Source organism: Ylistrum balloti, unplaced genomic scaffold (genome assembly GCF_031769215.1).
Source record: "Ylistrum balloti isolate Yb309-2 unplaced genomic scaffold, AGI_CSIRO_Ybal_v1 Utg370482, whole genome shotgun sequence".
Classification (NCBI taxonomy): domain Eukaryota; kingdom Metazoa; phylum Mollusca; class Bivalvia; order Pectinida; family Pectinidae; genus Ylistrum; species Ylistrum balloti.
In genome coordinates, this window is record NW_026782315.1 from 190,564 (window position 1) to 211,171 (window position 20,608).

The 20,608-nt window shown below is 33.9% G+C and overlaps 1 protein-coding gene across 1 annotated transcript; it reads right to left on the bottom strand.

Moving 5' to 3' along the window:
• Window positions 1-909: 909 nt before the first annotated feature.
• On the bottom strand, window positions 910-18,642 carry LOC132555373 (leukotriene A-4 hydrolase-like). Its single transcript, XM_060219720.1, has 17 exons — window positions 18,496-18,642; window positions 16,724-16,885; window positions 15,504-15,643; window positions 14,019-14,130; window positions 13,031-13,099; window positions 12,033-12,190; window positions 11,553-11,625; window positions 11,035-11,175; window positions 9,547-9,641; window positions 9,138-9,252; window positions 7,253-7,397; window positions 6,615-6,718; window positions 5,915-5,985; window positions 4,635-4,785; window positions 4,175-4,257; window positions 3,032-3,136; window positions 910-1,137 (listed from the first exon to the last, which is right to left on the bottom strand). The coding sequence occupies exons 1-17, from the start codon at window positions 18,514-18,516 to the stop codon at window positions 1,014-1,016; spliced, it is 1,869 nt and encodes a 622-aa protein (XP_060075703.1). The 5' UTR covers window positions 18,517-18,642; the 3' UTR covers window positions 910-1,013.
• Between the last annotated feature and the right edge of the window lie 1,966 nt (window positions 18,643-20,608).

Sequence of the window (20,608 nt, forward strand, 5' to 3'; positions counted from 1 at the left end):
GGTAAGTAATGCGAAACATTATATAAGTTTCAACTTATATGTGATCTAAAAGACCTGTAATTTAAAATTATATTCCAAAGTAAATGTCAAGGAATGAAGATCTATTCAATAGATAACACACGACACCAAACTATATATATTGCTACACACATTCTTTAAGTTCAACCCATTTCAGAAACTTGCCTGATAATAACTTTTGTACGTGTTACATTTATCTAGCTTCACAACCTGAACCCTGGTGAAATATTTTAAGCAAACGTATCCAAAATTGTATCAAATATATATGTCACATTTAATACTTTTTTCATAGGTAGTTTTATTCACCATCAATACAGCTGTTAAATTGAAATCATGGCCGGATAAATTGGCATTTGCAAACTGAATTCTCTGGTTAGTGGGTATCTGAAAAACTGAATTCTTTGGTTAGTAGGCATTTGTAAAACTGAATTCTCTGGTTAGTAGGCATTTGAAAAACTGAATTCCTTGGCTAGTAGGTATAAGAAAACAGGTAATTCCATGAACATTGTACACTCAAGCATACACGTTTATGATATCTAAAAGATGAACAACTGAATTACTAAATGCTTCACACAATTACTTACCCAATAATTAAATAAGATTAAAAGATTAAATAAATCTTGAGATATGAATAATGGCACATCTCCTAGTGAACAAAACACCATCACTACAGAGATTCTGGACAAAGCTGACTAAAGTTTTGATACAACCAACCAGATCATAGGACATAACACATTAATGCTAGCTTCTAAAATGGTCAACCAATTAGAATCCATGAAACAATGATATCCCATAGTTTCAACGAAGTATTCATGATATGATTTATTTTCTCTCTAAACTCCAAGAAAATAAAAAACAAAAACCACAACAATAACAACAAAACACTCTAACTGAAAGAGACAGTCTTTTTTCAATTATCACAATCTATAAAAAATTGGAAGGTTTGATTTGGTCACTGAAGTAGTCAGTATTCAGCTGATGCCAGAGTTCGAAGGTCAGTTTGGAAGATGGAGGTCTTTTGTGGCCACAAGTTTAGCTGTTGTGTTGTGCATCTCATCTCTATGAGCCTGTAGGTTGTCAATAGCAACCTGTCTTGACTGCTCCCAATCGTACAGGTCCCTGTGAATAGCAGAATCATATTTCAATATTAATGGGCAACAATAGGTAATGCTTATCTTGACTTCTCACATTTGTATAGATGGTTTAAAGGCACCTCTAGTGATCATTAACGAGAATTTAATGGCTATATGCTATTGAAATGAGATCCTGTGACCTCTTGTTGTGACTTTCCTTACAATACACCATTTGACCTTTCAGCATCATAATGCTAGGACACACATTGCAAGAGTTTGTAGGGACTTTCTTACAGCCCAGATCATTGTTCCAATTGATTGGCCTCCGTATAGCCCCAATTTCTCCTAAATCAAACACCTGTGGAATTAATTAGACAAACGAATTTGGAATTAAGCAAATATCCAAAATAACCTCCACTAATTTGACAATGCTCTTACCTAGGAATGGAATAATATTCCTTTCCGGAGAGTTCTTAGGAACTCCATGCCACACAGAATTAGAGATGCTACAACTGTTCGGGAGAGCACACACAATATTGGAGATTGGTCTACCAACTGCCGTTATTTCAACTTTGTGTATATTAGGGGACCCTAATTCATGGCAGCCTAAGTCCATTTGTTGACAAGAGGCCCATGGGTCTTAACAGTCATCCAACTACAAAAACTTTCAGCAAGGAGAAGGGCTGTTTCTTTTCTACTTTGAATGTAATAGAATTGAAGTTGTTTTTCATGATTCAGATGGTAGTTTTGGTGAGGAATTGGTAACTATAACAAGTTTTACCATTTTTGACAGTAAAGTTAGAGCTCAATTCAACCAGGGAAACTTGAGAAGAAGTTTGAAATAGGTGTTGCACAGAAAAAAACCATGATTGCCAGTGTAACTGGACAAGAAATTTAAAATATGTTTTTCTAGATGGCGGTCATAGCGGCCATCTTGGATTTCAGACATATCCAAAAAATAACAACTCTTGGTCAGAACCATCTCAAGATCATTTCATGCAAGTTTAAGCTCCATTCCACAAATGAAACTTGAGAAGAAGTTTGAAATAGATGTTGCTAAGAAAAAACCATGATTGTGCAATCATGTTACAAAATGGCCTCCCTGGCTGCTGTATCAAAGTTTTGACACGGCCAAAAAATAACACTTTGTTGGCTACCTTTCCTTAACATTCCCATCAATTCTTAGCTCAATGACACCAGTGTAACTGGACAAGAAGTTTCAAATATGGTTTTCAAGATGGTGGCCATCTTGGATTTAAGGCAATTCCTGAAAAATAACAACATTTGGTCAGGGCTATCTCGGGATCATTTCACGCAAGTTTGAGCTCAATCCCATTTGTGGAACTTGAGAAGAAGTTTGAAATGTCAAAAGTTTACGCACGACAAACAGCAGATGGCGCACGGCCCTTTCGATCAGATGACCTAAAAATCTCAAAAAATTTTTTTGAAGACGACTTGTCCAATATTCTAAGTTAACTATTGCACTTCACATTTGGGCATATTGTTTATAATTATTATCTTATCACACCATATATTTGACTTTTAGTATGTTATTTGAAAACATGCAATATATAAGAACTCCAAGATAGAATACATTGAAATCTATACTAAGTAAAACAACAAGATATTTCCAAACAGGATTTAACAGACTTTCAACATGGCCAATTATCTCCAAATTTATGAAATATCTACCTCAATCTACCCTAAGATGATGGTCAACAGATTGCTAAAAAAACCCATAAGATTGGGATCAAGAAGAAATAGTTAAAATTGAATCAAAGTTAAAAGGGCCACAGTGAAACCTTTAAGTGATGGTCATGAGTCTGACCTCAAGGTTATTATCATTAAAAAGTCATAGCAGAACTCCATGAATATCAATGGGTAAACCAAACTGAAAATATCTTATTTTCCTCATTCATAATGAAATATCTGTGACATACCGATATATTGGTCGCACAAACTTCATTCTTCCTTGCTCATTGACAAAAGCTAAAGCACGTGGAATGCAATCTTCACATTTTGCACGAATGCACATCCTCAGCCAGCTGCAGCAGGAAACAAAAAACATGTTAAAAATATCATCTTCAATTATTTACTAAACCCAGGTAATCAATGCAAAAGATATGAAATTTACTCTTGATATCTTTTTAATACATATGTGATATACATATTTATTATATTTTTAGCAGTGAAATACAAATGTATAGGAATATCTCAAACTGATAAAAGTGATATTTTTCACTTGTGAAAAAATTACTAGTGAAAAATATCACTTTGAGGATTGACCTATCACAGAGCCCGATACAAATCTACTCCAATTCCAGATAGGACTACATTTTTTTTTTTTTTTTCCATTTAACGTTTAAACCATTTTATTGTGTATAAGTGACATCAATAAATAACAAAATCCATGTCCAAACACAAATAAACATTCATTATGATTTATTTATGAGTCTGTATATTTTTACTGATTTTTCATAAAATGGACTATTTTTTGCTGCGCAAAACATCATTGTATAATGAGTGAGTAGTGTCTGGAAAAAGCATGGTCAACTTACCCATTTTATAGTTATCGTAAGTTTGCCATTGTTTTGGTTTATTTTTGCGATGAAAATGTAATAAACAGAATATTTAATAGTGTCTTCAGTAATAACAAATATATTTCACTCGTGTGGCTAATATTTTTGGTATTGTTCACTTGTGCTTCACACTCGTGAAAGATACCAAAATATTAGCAACACTAGTGAAACATAATTGTTATTATTGAAGACACTATTATATATCCTATATATCTTCAAATATAAAAGTTAAATTCTCAGTGTCCGGTGAAATATATTAGAATAACTTAAAACAATACGTCGAATTAAGCATTAGCACTTCATTCCTGAATCTTCAGGATTAATGCTTAATTTGACGTGTTGCTTTAAGTTATTCTAATATATATATATATCAAGCTTTTTGTGTTCAATTGTTCTTTTAATATACTTTTATAATTTCGGTAAAAAATTGTAAGAAGAAAAATGTAACTAAAGGTTAATCTTTTTATGGAAAACAAGAAAACTGTTGTTCATATAAAGTCATACCTGAATCGAATTTCTGAATTTTTGATGGAGTTGAGGTTATAGGCAGTTTCCATTGCCTGGATTTTCTCAGGAGAAAACGGGTCCTAAGAATAAAGAGAAAGAAAATCACTGCAATGTAATACAAAAAATTATTATATGAACTAAGAGATAAAACTACATGTAACAGATTTGTTTTAAAGTATTTGTAATTAATGTCAAAACATTGCCTTTTAACTAAATATGGGAGAGGGCTTATTACAGGACAATGAAATAGAGGTTTTAGGTAACTCAATCTATATATACATATACAGTAAATATGGAGATACTTTTTTAAGCAGCCATGAGCTTAAATGACATAACATCCATTTTAGATTATTTGGTCTTCTTTAGACATTTTTTTTTGTTTAAAGTTACGAAAAGAAATAATATGTTAATGGTAGGTAATAATATCTTTCAATTTCTGGTAATGAACGATTCTTACCTCTAATAACAAAAGAGAGAGAAATTCTCTTTTTTGTGCAGTTGACATAGATTCAAAATCTTCTGCCTTGAATGAGGAGAAATCTTCTTCCAAAGCATTCACCCATCGCTGACACAGATCAGCACATGGTAAGGCAAGACTGTTGTCATAGCTACAGCAAACAGAAAGTAGTATCAGACACATGGTCAGATGAATTCTATTTCTAAAGATATCGTCAAATGTTTATTTTTCTATCTATCTGCTTCAAATGTGGTAAGTTTCTTATTTCAATGAGGAAACATTTTGCACAAGGTAAATTATGTAAACAATGTTTACTTACTACTAAGTATAATATATGATGTCTGCAGCATACATGAATTTCCAACTTGTTCAAAACATGTAGCTTGGTTTCATGTAAAAGCATGATTCAGTTGAGAATGCTTACTGATAAAACCACAGCACATGCCATGTAATAAACCCATCCAAAATAAGTGCAGGTTTTGAACTGCTAATGATTGATAGAGTTTTGGACTGAAGAAAACCTATCTCCCAGTAACTATTTTAAGTCAGAATTGATGTGTTGACCCCTTAGCCTAACACATATCCTGTAACTTAATGTAGGGAAGTGGGCTTATTACAGGACAATGATGTATCATTTGTTGCTATAGTTACTTAATTAAAGGAACTCTTTGTGGGCTTATTACAGGACAATGATGTAGCATTTGTTGCTATAGTTACTTAATTAAAGGAACTCTTTGTGGGCTTATTACAGGACAATGATGTAGCATTTGTTGCTATAGTTACTAAATTGAAGAAAATGTGGGTGGGCTTATTACAGGACAATGATGTAGCATTTGTTGCTATAGTTACTTAATTGAAAGAAATGTTGGTGGGCTTATTACAGGACAATGATGCAGCTTTTGTATGCATGGCATTTATTGTCAGATGATGTAATATGTAATGTAGAGACAAGTAGTTTTTACAATTGTCTGATATGGAGAAAGCAACACACAATTACCTGGTATTAGTTTATCTTTAGGCAATAGTGCTTGTAGTACTACTGGAGCAGAACTTGTTTTGGTTTCTTGTATGATAGAAGCTGTTGTAAATTGTAAGAAGAATCTACCCCAATACAGGCATAGGAAAGTGATATTTGACTACTGCCTATCATAGGACAAACACTATCAAATTATTTCAAGGCAATATTTTAAGATCTAAACAACAAGACACTGGATCACTGGATTAAGACTTCTCCTTTCCAACATACTGGAGTTCCAACAGTGGCAAATTCTGTGACTTACTCAGGTTTAAATGGTGGCATTCCTTGACCAAAAAACCATTTGTTCCAATCTACCTCATCAAACACACCAACCTGTATAACCAAAATATCACCTGTTTACAACAATAAAAACTCTAACTATAACTGTTTTGTTAGAGTTTCCTAATACATAGTTAATCAAATAAACACTTACTACTTCCTATTTTGTGAAACTGAAGATGTCAGATTCCATTACTGGTAACCTGATGATATCCTTAACATACATATTTCCACATAACTTTGCACGTTACTTTAAAAATCATCTTGACTGGGAGATGTTGGAACTTAGTCATATTACCGTGAACTTTGATCTGGTGACCTTGGTACAATTAACCTCAAATCCAAATAATTTACTTAAAGCTATAGCAAAATTTTGAATGCTAGGAGCCTTCATTATAAAAAAAATTTAGGCAGATCTGCACAATACTTTCAAAGAAATAATGCTAACATACTTTGAACATAAAAGCCATGATACTCAAGGGAAACCTGTATACAATACTTTATCAATCACATGTTCTTCCTGAAAAATAGGCGTAGTAATTCCCAAAAGATTTGTCCAGTATACCATTTAGAACAGAATATTTTTTCAGACAGAATTACAGACAAAAGGGAAACTGATAAGCACATCATCCAAAATATGTTAAAATGAACAACTTAATTGTATAGTAGTGATGTTAATTTACCTTTTGATGGAAGAAATCCAACAAGAAGTCTTTCCACTGACTAGTAACTATGGAATCTCCCTGGAACCTTTCAATGTATGCCCGTAGGAATGGCTCAAACGCATCTAAATTTAAAAATCCCCAAAGAAGTGCAAAAACTCATACAAGTATTGATAGATCTCAAAATGGTCGTGATCAGACATGGAAAAAAAAGTTCAACAACTATATTCCATGCAAAATGCTAGTAATGAATGTTATATCAACTTGGAATTGGTGACCTAAAACCTACGACTTTCCCTCCACATGGTACAACACACAAATAAGACACTCATGCTACAATGTACAAATAAGCAAGATAAAAATACAGAAGAAATTTCAATATCGTATACAGTGTATATAACATTCAATATTAATCTATTATCTTTATCAATAAAGTGAATTGTAATTTGATTGGACAGTTGAAATGCTTATCGATATATCAGTTCATAATTTGAACAATTAGATAAAATGTTGTGCTATAATTAGTATGGTCATAAATAATATTGAAGGTTTCTACACTGTGAGATAAAACACAAACTGTTTTCTGATAGGTTCACATATTATCAATTCAATATATGAGAATTACATGTCAACATCCAAAAAACAAAACCAAAACCTACCTGGGCCTCCTACCAGTGTTTCCAAGTAAAACAAGAGAGCAAAACCTTTCTCATAGGGTACCACAGAAAAGGCATCATCAGGGTCCACTCCACACAGATCTGGGATCAGCTTGGTGTAGGGACCATTTTTAAGTACATCCACAACCTGTCAAAGTACCCCATTTGAGAAAATTATTATAACTGTTTGGTTCAAAGGTCAATATAATGCCACAATAACTGCATGTATTTAAAACTGATGATGTCACAACTGATCCTTAATATCCTTTCATTTGTAAAAAGATTGAAGACAGGTGAAGAATGAGAATACACCTGTCAAGTTCATGTGTCAAGAAATAAAGTTCAGGGACAAGATAATCGTTACTGTTTAAGGTATATTTGTCAAATGATAATTTGCATTAACGTAAATCCATGTCTCAAACCCATCCAATATAATCAGGATTCACTGTTCTTTTTCAAAATGAAGATAAAAAAATCACTTTTTCAAAAGCTGTTGTCATTCATAAAATGAATATGTATTATACAAGAAAAGAACTTTAAGTTTTGTCCATGAGACCAAACAAATAATAGACAACTATTCCCGAGATACCAAATCTCAACCGACATTAATTATGACCTTTGACCTTAAGACCATTAAAGCATTCTTAAGTTAGTACAGTAAATCCTCAATAAGTTGAACTCCTTGGGACCATGTCAATAGTTTGAGGAATATAGGGCTATTTGAGTAATCAGAGGTTGGTCATACATGTTGATTGTTGTGTAACGACTGTATAAAAGTGGTAAAATATAGCACAGCCTATATTCAGCAGAAAGCATGTCATTAAGAATGTAGTGTATGTAGAAAATATGAGGTGGAAAGATTTACAGAATTTAATAACAAGTGTTGAATAACTAATACAAACAGTCATCAAATCACAAGGAAAAACTGCAAAACTCTTATGAGGCCAAATATACTGATACTGTAACTACCATGGTTTATCTCTGGTAAGATGAATTTGCGAAATAACAGTACAGATGCAAAATGTTTTGACATAAACATACTTGAGCCTATGTGTATACTACTTATATGGATAAATGTGTTATTAACATTCTTAAACACTTAAACAATTGATAAACTATATAACCTAACATGGAGAGTTGTCTTTATTCATTCTTACTGTCTCACCAGGCAGCATTCCGTAAATTTGTTGACAAACATTCCATTTAAACAATGCTAATTTTTATGGCGAATAAAGACAAAATTCATCAGACATGTCCCAGTAAAACAATCATACAGGTATGTAATCATACTAACGTTAATCTCCTTATCATCTGCTGTCCTGCCAGCCACATGTATAAACACATTGGGAGAGAGAAGAACTGTTACCCTCCAATTAGACTCATTCATGCGTAACACAGGCAGATTTTTACAAGTGATGATGGAAATGAAGAGGTGGGGATAAAAATGAGCTCATGGAATGTGTAGTATTTGAGGAATAACGGTTCGAGGAATCCGAGGTTAAATAACTAGGAATATATAAGGACAAGTAAGGATCAATTGACCAGTTCAACCAATAGGGGGTTTCGAGAAATTTGAATTCTAGCAAGTGAGGTATTACAAATTTGAATTTGATCTTGGCCTACAGATATCATGAAGACAGCAGTTTCCATATAAAGCAATTATGTGCTTGACATTTGATATTTTGAGACTGAAAACTTAAAAAGCAGGTCTATACACACTCGGGCAGTCTCAGTAAGAAAGCATTGTAAAAAGATTGACTTGTCCAAAATAATTTAAGTTTTCCATGAAAACCTTTGTTTAGGTAACAAAAGATGGTCCATGTCTGAGATGATGGTGCCAAAGTCATCTATAAAGCTGTTCTTCTTCAAGACAAAACAAATATTGTACCCCATACTGGAGACTTTTCCAACCCCCTATTCCTGTGAAGTGCCTCATCAGTTCTCCTCCATGTAGACGTCCAGCGATCTTCCTCTCCAAAAACACAGTGTGACCTTCATTCAACCTTTAAAAGATTACATCAGCAGTATGTTAAAACTGATTTAAGATCCTATACTGGTCTCATGGTTCCAATGATCAGAGGACATCAGATACATGTACAGCTCTACAAATTGTTATTCCTTTGTTTACTGAGATATGGTGTACAAGAAGGTATCATGAATAGATGGGCACTTGGAAACATAACAATTTATCTTTAACTGAAGTTTTTCTTTGAACACATAACAGTTGGAGATGATAAATTATATCATACAACTTTTTTTATTTATTTAAATTTTCTTCGTACATAGGTAATACAGACCAGAAATGTTCAAAATTGGAATTGGTCACAAGATTGCCAGTCCAGCTGTGAGCAATCTCATGAGCAACTACATTGGCTAGAGACTGGTCACCTGCCTGTAAAAAGACAGAAGAAGATTGTACAGAACAGTCATACAAATCTCATTAAGGATATCTGCCATCTTGCATATTGCACCTGTGGTTTGTGCTTAATATTTAAAGATATTTGCCACAATGAATATTACACATGTAACATGTGCTTTAGGTAAGGATATATGCTACCTACATATTACACCGGTGACATGTGCTTTAGGTAAGGATATATGCTACCTACATATTACACCTGTGACATGTACTTTAGGTAAGGATATATGCTACCTACATATTACACCTGTGACATGTACTTTAGGTAAGGATATATGCTACCTACATATTACACATGTAACATGTGCTTTAGGTAAGGATATATGCTACCTACATATTACACCTGTGACATGTACTTTAGGTAAGGATATACCGGTATGCTACCTAAATATTACACCTGTGACATGTACTTTAGGTAAGGATATATGCTACCTTACATATTACACCTGTGACCTGTGTTTGAGTTACAAATGTATGCTTAACTTTATGTTGAAGATTTGATTTATCAATAAACATCTATGGTGAATGTATCACACCTGTGATTACTATTTACTTATGAATGTATACAATAGTACCTGAGCATTGTTTTAACAAATAATGAGCAGTCTAAACCCAAAACTATGCGATCAAAGTATAAGAACAAAACTATCTGTATAATCGGGCTTTCCTGCCACTTTCAAATGAACAAGAGGCCAAAGGGTCCTGCATCATTCACCTGGCTAATTCAGCTATTTAGTTATTTCACCAAAGATTTTCAAATATGACAAATGATTTCTGAAATAATTTCCCTGTTGGATCCAGTCTTCATAAAATTGCTTCAGACCAAACTTGATCAATATCCCTGAACAGATGGATTTTAACATCTTACATTTCCCACATCTCTGATAATCAGACTCCTGGTTGATACAAAATTAGGCTCCGGCCCGGCCCCGCCCCGCCACATCCCATCCCATCTGCTCTGCCCCGCCCCATCCACTCTTTCATGCCGAGAAGTCAGAGACCTAACATTTATACAAAATTTATTTTCATTCAACCTAGCATGTTTTAGACCAAAAGAGGACAGAATCCTTATATTTCTACAGAAGAAGTGAAATAGCTGAATTAAATACATACATTATGGGTTAATTCTGATATCTAACAGTACATCATAAACTATTCCCTATGTCCTTCAGACCACATAAGCTGACAAAAGTCTGACTAGGGCATAAAGTTGTATCCAACAAGGTGTCTGATTAAATCCCACTGGCTGTGAAATTAGATAAGTGAATTTGACTAATGTGTTGTGTCAGATTAGACAGGTTCTACTAGTATTGTATTTTTACTTGCTGTCAGATGTAAGATATTTCTTGTTAAAAATTATAGTCACCAGCAGAGTAGGGGTTACAAAGGTCAGGCAGGGGTTCTCCATTCCACCATAGGGAAAAGAAGGGGGTAAAACCAGTAAATCATATTGCCCCCAAACATAGGGTCCCACCAAGGCCTCTGCTGTCTGCAACATGTTCTCTGTCTGTAATTGTAATGAAGAATATCAGTTCAACACACCAGGATAAAACTTTAATAATCTTCCTGATTAAACTAAAAAGGGTTGAAAATGTTGCTATCTTTGTAAATTGAAATTTGAAGCTGTAAATGATATTGAGGTTATGATTCTTTTCAATAACTTTACTAAGAATCAAATCTCTGATGTCTGATTACTAATATATAGTATGTTTTATCAATTGAGATAACGAGATTAAATTCTCTAAAGCTGAGTTGGAAGGAAGCAAAAAGTATTTGACCATTATAAAATACATTTTACTCTGTTCATTTTTGGAGTGACAAATCTATTCATGGAGATGTTGTGTTATTAACCATCTTGATAAGCATTAACAAATATTCAAATACCTGATCAAATTCAAAGGCTGCTTGTTCAACCATTTCTTTTTCTGACCAAACTTTGGACCTTGGACCAATATCTCTGCAAATAGTTGAATTATGTACAAACATTAAAGATCAACTGTAATATCGAACAAAACATCACAAACTATTTCTTCCATTTTTTATTTAAGTTTTCAATAGGTAAAACATTGTATTTTACCAATTTGATAAATAAACTTTATTTTACAACAACTGCAAAACAAGTTTTTCCAACTTATATTAATTGCTCTTGTTGGCCAGGATGAAAGTGTGCGAGGGATCTTACTGTGGGAGGAAACGGGAGTAACCTAGGAAAAACCAACATGGTAAGACAGGTGACCCCATACCTTTTCACATCCATTCCGAGAATCGAACCCCAGACAGCTTGGTGAAAGGCAAGTGCATTACCACTGTGCCACACGAACACCCATTTTTATACTACTTTGATATAGTATGACCAATAGATACCTGCTTTCAATGTCTCCACTGACGATAGCAATGAGATAACTGGCAATAGGGACCTTCTGTACAAACTTGTGAACCAGTTTGGAACTATCACTGTTGTGTGCCTCAGTTCCCAGACGTAGTGCACTCATCAACACAATTACCTCTTTTGGAGCAGATATCTATTTAGAACAACAGACACATGATAAATAAGATCTTAATTCTGATATCAATCTCAACCTAAATCCATAACAAAAACTCTGCTAGTGAACAGAATTGGTATAACTTTCATAGTCGATCCTCTCTAACAAGAGGCATATCGGTCTTAACGGTCACCTTAGTTCTAAATTTTTTAACAAATGACAAGCACAAATTTATCAAAACTTCCTTATCCAATATCTAGAATACATATAAAGCCTGCAGAATATTGTTTATAGCAAGTGTGGATTTAAAGGACATTGCAGAAACTTGAACAAATCCAACCCTTCAGGCCATGCCCATAAGTTTCCAAATATCAATATTAGACCTATGGGCTTTTCACTTATTGAGAAGAAGTCGTTTGAAGATTTTAAGATATTTGATACTGGTGACCTTGAAAGTGGGTCAAGGTCATTCACTTGTGTGTGACTAACAACGCACGAAGAAAACAGACAATAGGCAATTGCAATAGGTCACTTGAGACTTCATCTCAGGAGACCTATAAAAAGTGATTGGTTGACAATTTTCAATCTTTTATTGAATTCATCTAATTGTGTAATTGTATTTCCAATTTTCACATCTTGCTTTTTCTTTTTACATTGATTTTTTAATACTTTCAATTCAAAAAATTCCAACCTTTAGAAAAATAAATGTTGTGGGATACAAGTGTTCAAGTATACTCGCTTTTTCATTACAGTACTACAGATTCTTGAGTATACTTACTACCATGTAGAGACTGGACGTTTGAGTATACTTTAAAGTTACCTTTATTTGTAAAGGATGGACTTAGCATAAACTCACATTTGAAGTCAACAAATACTTACTTTTGCAGAGTATCCAGATTTAACGGCAGGCGTATCCTGACATGGAATCATACTCCGACAGTGGATAGCCTACAAAACATCAGATCACTTATCTTGTTTTTTTTTTAAACCAAAATAATCATGACTTTATGCTTTCAATATGATTATTATACATATGACCAACAGAAACTGGAATAAGAATAATCATAGCACAGCAAAATACTCAAATAACATTACCTCTAAAATATATGCATGTTTACAATTTACAAGAAAACCTATTCAAGCAATCATTGCTGTTTGCAGCAGGCATTCAAAATACATACAAGTTTCTTTGTCAAAATACATCACATGTAAGAGTTTTTGTGTACATGTTTTCACTTCTGGTTTATATAAAAATCTAGGATGTTAAACTTACACTTTACAACCAGAATTTATATCTAAAATTAACAAATGTATTTCATCTGACTTTATGTTATATGGGTTAAGGATATATGCTACCTTATGAAATTACAAATCATGTGCACCCTTTACTACAGTGAAGTACATAAACTACAATTTAGACTTTTATGACTGTAATGCACAATTTCAATAATATCACACTAGGGTGTGTTTTTATCACACTTTTCCTACTTTACATGTCATACATGTATATTGTACATGTGTTATCTCCCTTTAAAACTTGGACTAAATATGTATATATGTGATGCTCCAGACACATTTATTTCTCTATTCAAAATTTTCAAAATGTTTTGCCTACCACCCATAAATTTAAACTTTAAGTTTCCTCTGTTTGAAATCTTGTTTCTCGAGCTTTTTGAAAATAAGATAATTCACAATTTTCATGACCACATTCTAAAGCTGTACACACAAGTCTTTTTTTTTAAATCTCAAATACTATAAAAGTACCTGGTTATTGGTAATAATGAAGTGATAAAATCTTGTATGTGATGAGTTCATACTGACAGAGGTCAAGTAAGTGAATAAGTGAAACAATTTTTACAGAACCCACCTGGCACTGACTGAAAAGATATGGCTGGCGTTTTCCTGCTGTCTGCTCCTTTCGTAACCATTGCAAGGCTGAGCACTGGGGTGATGTTTCATAATCCACTGTCACAACACATCTACATATGGAAGAAATATCATAGATTTCAAACCTCACCGATTCAATCTACATGAACATCATAATCAATGTATTTTATACTTAGTCAACTTCACATAGCTATACCATGGAAACAAAATTAAATACTTCACTTTATCATGGCCGTCGTCATATGTCAGGGATCAGGAAATTAGGGTGGGTGAATGTGGGCTCACTTAACTATGGCCATGGTCATATGTCAGGGATCAGGAAATAAGGGTGGGTGAATGTGGGCTCACTTTACTACGGTTGTCGTCATATGTCAGGGATCAGGAAATTAGGGTGGGTGAATGTGGGCTCACTTTACTATGGCTGTCATCATGTCAGAGGTCAGGAAATTAGGGTGGGGGAGAAGGGACTTCACTTTACTCTGGGAAAGGTCATATGTCAGAGGTCGGGAAACAAGGGTGGGGGAGAGGGGACTTCACTTTACTCTGGGAAAGGTCATATGTCAGAGGTCGGGGAATAAGGGCGGGGAAGAGAGGACTTCACTTTACTGTGGCAAAGGTCATAAGTTATGTTAGGAGTTAGGAAATAAGGGTGGGGGAGAGGGGACTTCAGTTTACTCTGGCAAAGGTCATATGTCAGGGGTCAGGAAATAAGGGTGGGGGAGAGGGGACTTCAGTTTACTCTGACAAAGGTCATATGTCAGGGGTCAGGAAATAAGGGTGGGGGAGAGGGGACTTCGTTTTACTCTGGCAAAGGTAATATGTCAGGGGTCAGGAAATAAGGGTGGGGGAGAGGGGACTTCGTTTTACTCTGGCAAAGGTCATATGTCAGGGGTCAGGAAATAAGGGTGGGGGAGATGGGACTTCACTTTACTCTGGCAAAGGTCATATGTCAGGGGTCAGGAAATAAGGGTGGGGGAGAGGGGACTTCGCTTTACTCTGTCAAAGGTCATATGTCAGGGGTCATGGTAAATTGAAGCATTTCACTAATTGTAACTTATATTTTTTTTCATCAAATCTTCTTAATTTACTAACATTCATAATTCTATATACTATGATATTAATGATACAAAATATGCCAGCAAAAACTTAACTGTTATCCCAGACATATAGCTTTTATCAGGTGTGGAGGTATCTGATTATGCAAAACTTACAGGGGTTCAGGATTCAGTTCACCATAATGGTAAAATGAGCTGCAGTTCAATTTACCATGGGCTTCATTACACCATACTACACAACATCATCTGGCATGATAATTCAACTAAGTCAAAGAAGCATGCTGTATTAGCTGAGTGATAGAGAAACCCACTCCTTTACAGAAACAACAAATTTACAATTTGGACGACTCATAAGTTTTGAATTTATCCCTATTCATCTTAAAAGTTTATTTTCAAATCCCCATTTTTACTTGTCTCCACAGCTGCTAGGCAATTTGATGTCCAGTTTAGATCCAAAATTTGGATCATGTTCTCCTAAGGTGAAATTCAATTCTTGTCCATTTGCTTGGTCAGTCACTCGCTGTACAGTCACCTCTCGAGTGTCCAGCACCTGAAAAAATTTCAATGATGAAATCAATAACATCAAATAAAGCATGCCCAAATACATATGCATCTGTCAAATATTATCACATTACAAAATTATTGGGAGGGAGATTGTTTCTTGTTTAATATCATGTTTAATGTATATGATTGTACATTTATATTTTTCATGAGTGTGAAACACAAGTATTTTAAAAATGTACACACAAATTATTTGATGGAAAACAAACTTATTCAACCTTTGCTTTATTTTTGTCGAACAGAAAATCAGAAAATTTCATTGCAGTGACTAGAAAGCACTATTCTGGTTGATAAAAACTACATTGTATGAACGTTAACCATCACAGGAAAATTATATCAACACCACAGCTGTATTGATTTCAGAATGAAGTTCTTATCAACTTGATGAATTCCTGAATATCACTGGCAAAAATACTTTAATGCTGATGATAAATCAGAAAATAGTATAATGAAATATCAAAATGAACATCTAGATAATGTTGCTATGGTGCTGAATATAAGAATTGAAGCTGGACATATACCAGGTACATATTATTCAAGTAATGGAAAAAATCAGATGACTTCTACAAAAACATATCAGCACAAAACCTAAGCAATCTATGTTTTTTTTTCATTTAAATCATTTTGATAAACATTATTGATGCTTAAAGAGAAAAAAAACAATAAAAATACATAAATCAATCTGAAGTCTAGGTAAGCAAAATTGAAGACACAAGCAAAGTAATTTGATTTGTATAGAGTGGGTTTCTGGCGAAAAAAATGACAATCACAGAGAGATAAACTCATCTGAAGATTACAAAGTGGCAACACCCAACTTCAAAGTGCAAGATTAGGTAACTTTGTTGTAGGGATAAGTACAAGGAAATTTGTAGGACAAGTAGAAGATCAAGAAAAATTTGTGGGGACAAGGTACAGCTACTAAGTTCTGACAAAAGCTCTGTACTACAGAAACTTTCTTGAAGTTCTGATTATGACCCATTGACCTTTACATGTACTGAGATCATTTACCCAGTCTCGGGAATGTAACCCTTGGATTTTGAAGATGTCTTGTACAAATTATAGTACTTACCACATTTTTTATGTCCTCTTTCTTCTTCTGCAGAGATAGATGAACTTGACCTTTTAGGGAGGTGTTTTGGAAGTCTACATCCAGATCAAGGTCTATATGTGTCACAATACATTCATCAGGTCTGGAGTAGGAACACGGATCAGTTGGACTTAAACCTTTTGGCTGATCAACAATAAGAACATTCAATGTGTCATAGGTACATATAAATACATTGTGTTGATGGTGAGATCATAATATAACTTATTATTTGGATTATTCCCAAACATGGATATAAGTTCCATTTTACACTTTCAAAATGATCCTAATTTCTTTCAATGTTTTGAAGACAAGTAAGTGCTATTATTGTTTTGTGCAGGAGCATTTACAAACGAAAGCAATTCTGGTAACATGTATTCAACTTTGTTCAGCAAAAAATGTCAAGAAGGTTGTAATGGAAGTCAAGTCTTTACATAAGAGTTAAAAAAATCTAAGACTAGAGTTATATCCCCTTGACCAGTGGATCAAATCTGTAACTTAAAAATCCATCACTCCCATACACAACATTGCTTTTTGTTGCATAGGTTCAATGGATCCTGTGTCAAGTTTTATGCCTAGACCAAGTCAGGAAATTTTTAACTCTTTTCATCTTTTCACAAGAGTTTCAATTTAACAGACTTGTCTGCTTTCTATTCTCTGTTAAGTCTTCACTTTGTAACTACAGGTGCAGTCACCTACAGAAAAGTTGAACATAAATAGGTTATATTCAAGTAAAAATTAGTCTACACTCAAATGTATTATAAGTCGAAGCAGAGGGGTGGAGGCACAATTTCCCTCTGTCGGTGAAGATTGGTGAAATAAGTACAGGAAATATTGTCAAATCTGACTAAACATATATAGGGCAAATATTAACAACTGAGCCATACCTGGTCTCAATCATGGTGTGTACAATGAAAAAGTGGTCAATGAATCTTTTAACTTGGTAAAACGAATAATTTTCGTCATAGGACACCGTTTCTGGTGAGTTGGTTTAATTTTTTCCTTGCAATTTTTCCTTACATCTTTTTTTCCCCACATAATCCAATGTTAAGACATGAAATTGCCTTATTTCATTATTAAACCATCTTATATCTCACTTGCTGCCACCACACAATTCTCATTCATTCCGGATTATGGATTTTTTGCACAGAAAAATAATGCTGAAAGTACACCTGTTGTAGCCAACATCTGTAAAAATAAAGAGTTAATGATGTCATATTGGATGGATTTGCTATAGAGTTTGATACTAGCGGGAGTACATGGATACTGGAAATATGTAATGATGAAATTCGAAAAAAAAAAAAAGCCTGAAATTGAGCAGAGACATATATAACATACGTCTCTGAATTGAGCAAGTATGCCAAAAACATTCATTTAACTGATTTACATGAATTGTTGTCCATTTTTTTTACCTTTACAAAAAAACTGTGACCAGACCGCATCTGCATGTTTACATTTGCCAAAAGTGACTTTTCGGCCTGCGTGTGTTTTGTGGGGGTACCCGTATCAATGCTATTCCTGTCATGCATCACTGCGTTAACTATGTATAGACCCATGCTCTGCTGGCGTGTAATCAAAGTAGGAAATGAAAGTAGAACGTAATTATTTATGAAACAAAAAGATAAAATACAGAATTCAAACACACCATGAAAATTGATACATCACGTTACCTGTTAATTATGACAGTTGATTATAAAGTTAACGTAATGTTACGCAGTATTGTTAGAAATCGAAAGTAGTAATATCAGCCCATTTACCTTCTCTGTCTCAGATGCCATCTTATATCAAATGCAGGTCGTGATGGTGATGCTGTTTTTTCCTGTCAACTGAATTATGTTGTAAAACGCTTCAAGCAATCCAATGTTGCTTTGATCTGACCAATACCCGGCTTTACACACTTGTCACGCGCGTAGCATAACTTGCAAAACAGGAAGTGTACACACATGAAAAATTCACTTCCGTTACGCAAAAAGTCACGTGATCCTGTGAGCTACCACAGGTAAAATATTGAACGACACGAGCAACTGTGCTGTGTAATTTTTGACGGAATTCTTTCATTATTCAGAATGACGTGATTTCTAAGTAGGTGAGTAATTTGTAATATGTATTGATCTTAACGTTTTTATAACTTTTGTTATTTTGAAAAAAAGTTGTTTTTTTTTAAAACTGCTATGAAGTTGGTTGTTTACAAATACCATGGTAACTGTGATCTTAATTCAGAGGTAATTATAGTTGTTTCTGTAAATATGCGAATGTGGCGGAAAGAGATATGTGTAATTGTTACCAATGTCTCGTATAAAGTGTTAGAAGTACTTTAACATACTTGAAGTAAGTGTTTTATGATGCAAAATGTTTAAAGTTAAATTTGGGTCAAGTGAAAGTTTACCTGTGTGTATACACTGTTTCAGGTAATGGCTAGCGGCTGTCAATACGCTTTCATATGTCATTCACTGTCTTAGATGCTATTGCAAAACACACTGACATATGGTACTTTTGATTTTAAATATTTCGTAAATCACTAGTGTTTATTGTGTCCCAAAATTATGGCTATTTGACAGATTGGATATAGTTCATTATGAAATCTAGCTGTTTTTTCTCATGTTGTAAACTCCCAATTTTTTTATAATGACAATTCAATACACACAATTAAGTAACAATAACGTATAAGGCTGCACTCTAATACTTTGTCCCTTAAAAACATACAATAGTAGATACAGATATACATATTGTAGGTATAAAGGTCAATTTTTAAGATGTCTTAAAATATTTATCATGATAATTTTTGTAAAAATATTTCAATAAAAGGAATGGTCTGATTTAATTGTGATTTAAAGTGTAAGGCACCCCTTTTATGTTTATGTACTAGATTATCTGTAAATTGGCAGTGCTGAAAAAAGAATATATAGAAACATGTATATATATATTTAGCTTAAACAAGTAGGGTTGACAGATTAGTAATTTCAAACTTGCTTTGTAATATTGTTATTACATATCTCCTTGAAAAGATTAAAGAGAAAACATTAAAGCTGCCTTTCAAGCAATATCTGGCATCAGTCTCATGATTAGTTAATTCCTACCTTCAGAAATTTTGTCAGGCCTAACTACAACCTGTCATTGGTAAATGCATGTTTAATTAGTAAAACTTGCATATTTCATTATTACAATTGTAATGTTATATATTAAATATTTTCCTGTGTCTTTTTACCCTACAACTAGTGTTGCCATTGTCAGAATACAGCTGCCACATGTGTTTTTGCTATATTTGGCAGTGACATATTAGCATGTGCATTGATTTGATCAAATTACTTTCTGAGTTACCTAAACATTTTTTCAGAAATATAAATAACTTTTCGAAATATACATCTTGTTTGTATTAACCACCAAGAATTTTTTCGAAAATTTGGAAAATAGTTTTTTTTTTTTTTTATATCCATCGAAGTTTTCAAGCCACATTTCCACACAGAGCAATTATTTTGACATATGTCATCAGGTAGAATTCAGCGTAATGTCAATGTCAGGTTAACAAAGATTGAATAGCCTTCACAAATCATTGAAAAGTATTGCAGGATAGATAGAATATATATATACTAACACAAAAAAGAAACACCAGGTACACTAAATATACTACAAAGGATTTATTGCTTGGCCTAGAATAATGACACTCGGTCAGGTTGATGTGTTGTTTGCGGTCACTAGGTACACGTGTTTAAAATCACACAATACCTGACCTCCGCGCTCCGTGCGAGGCACATGCTAAAATACAAGAATCCCGTGCAGGGGAAGGTCATAGAGTTCGCCAATGGAAATTTTCAGTCTGTTTGATACTGTTCAAGTATTCGGATTGATTTTTCAAAGTTTGATTCGAATTAA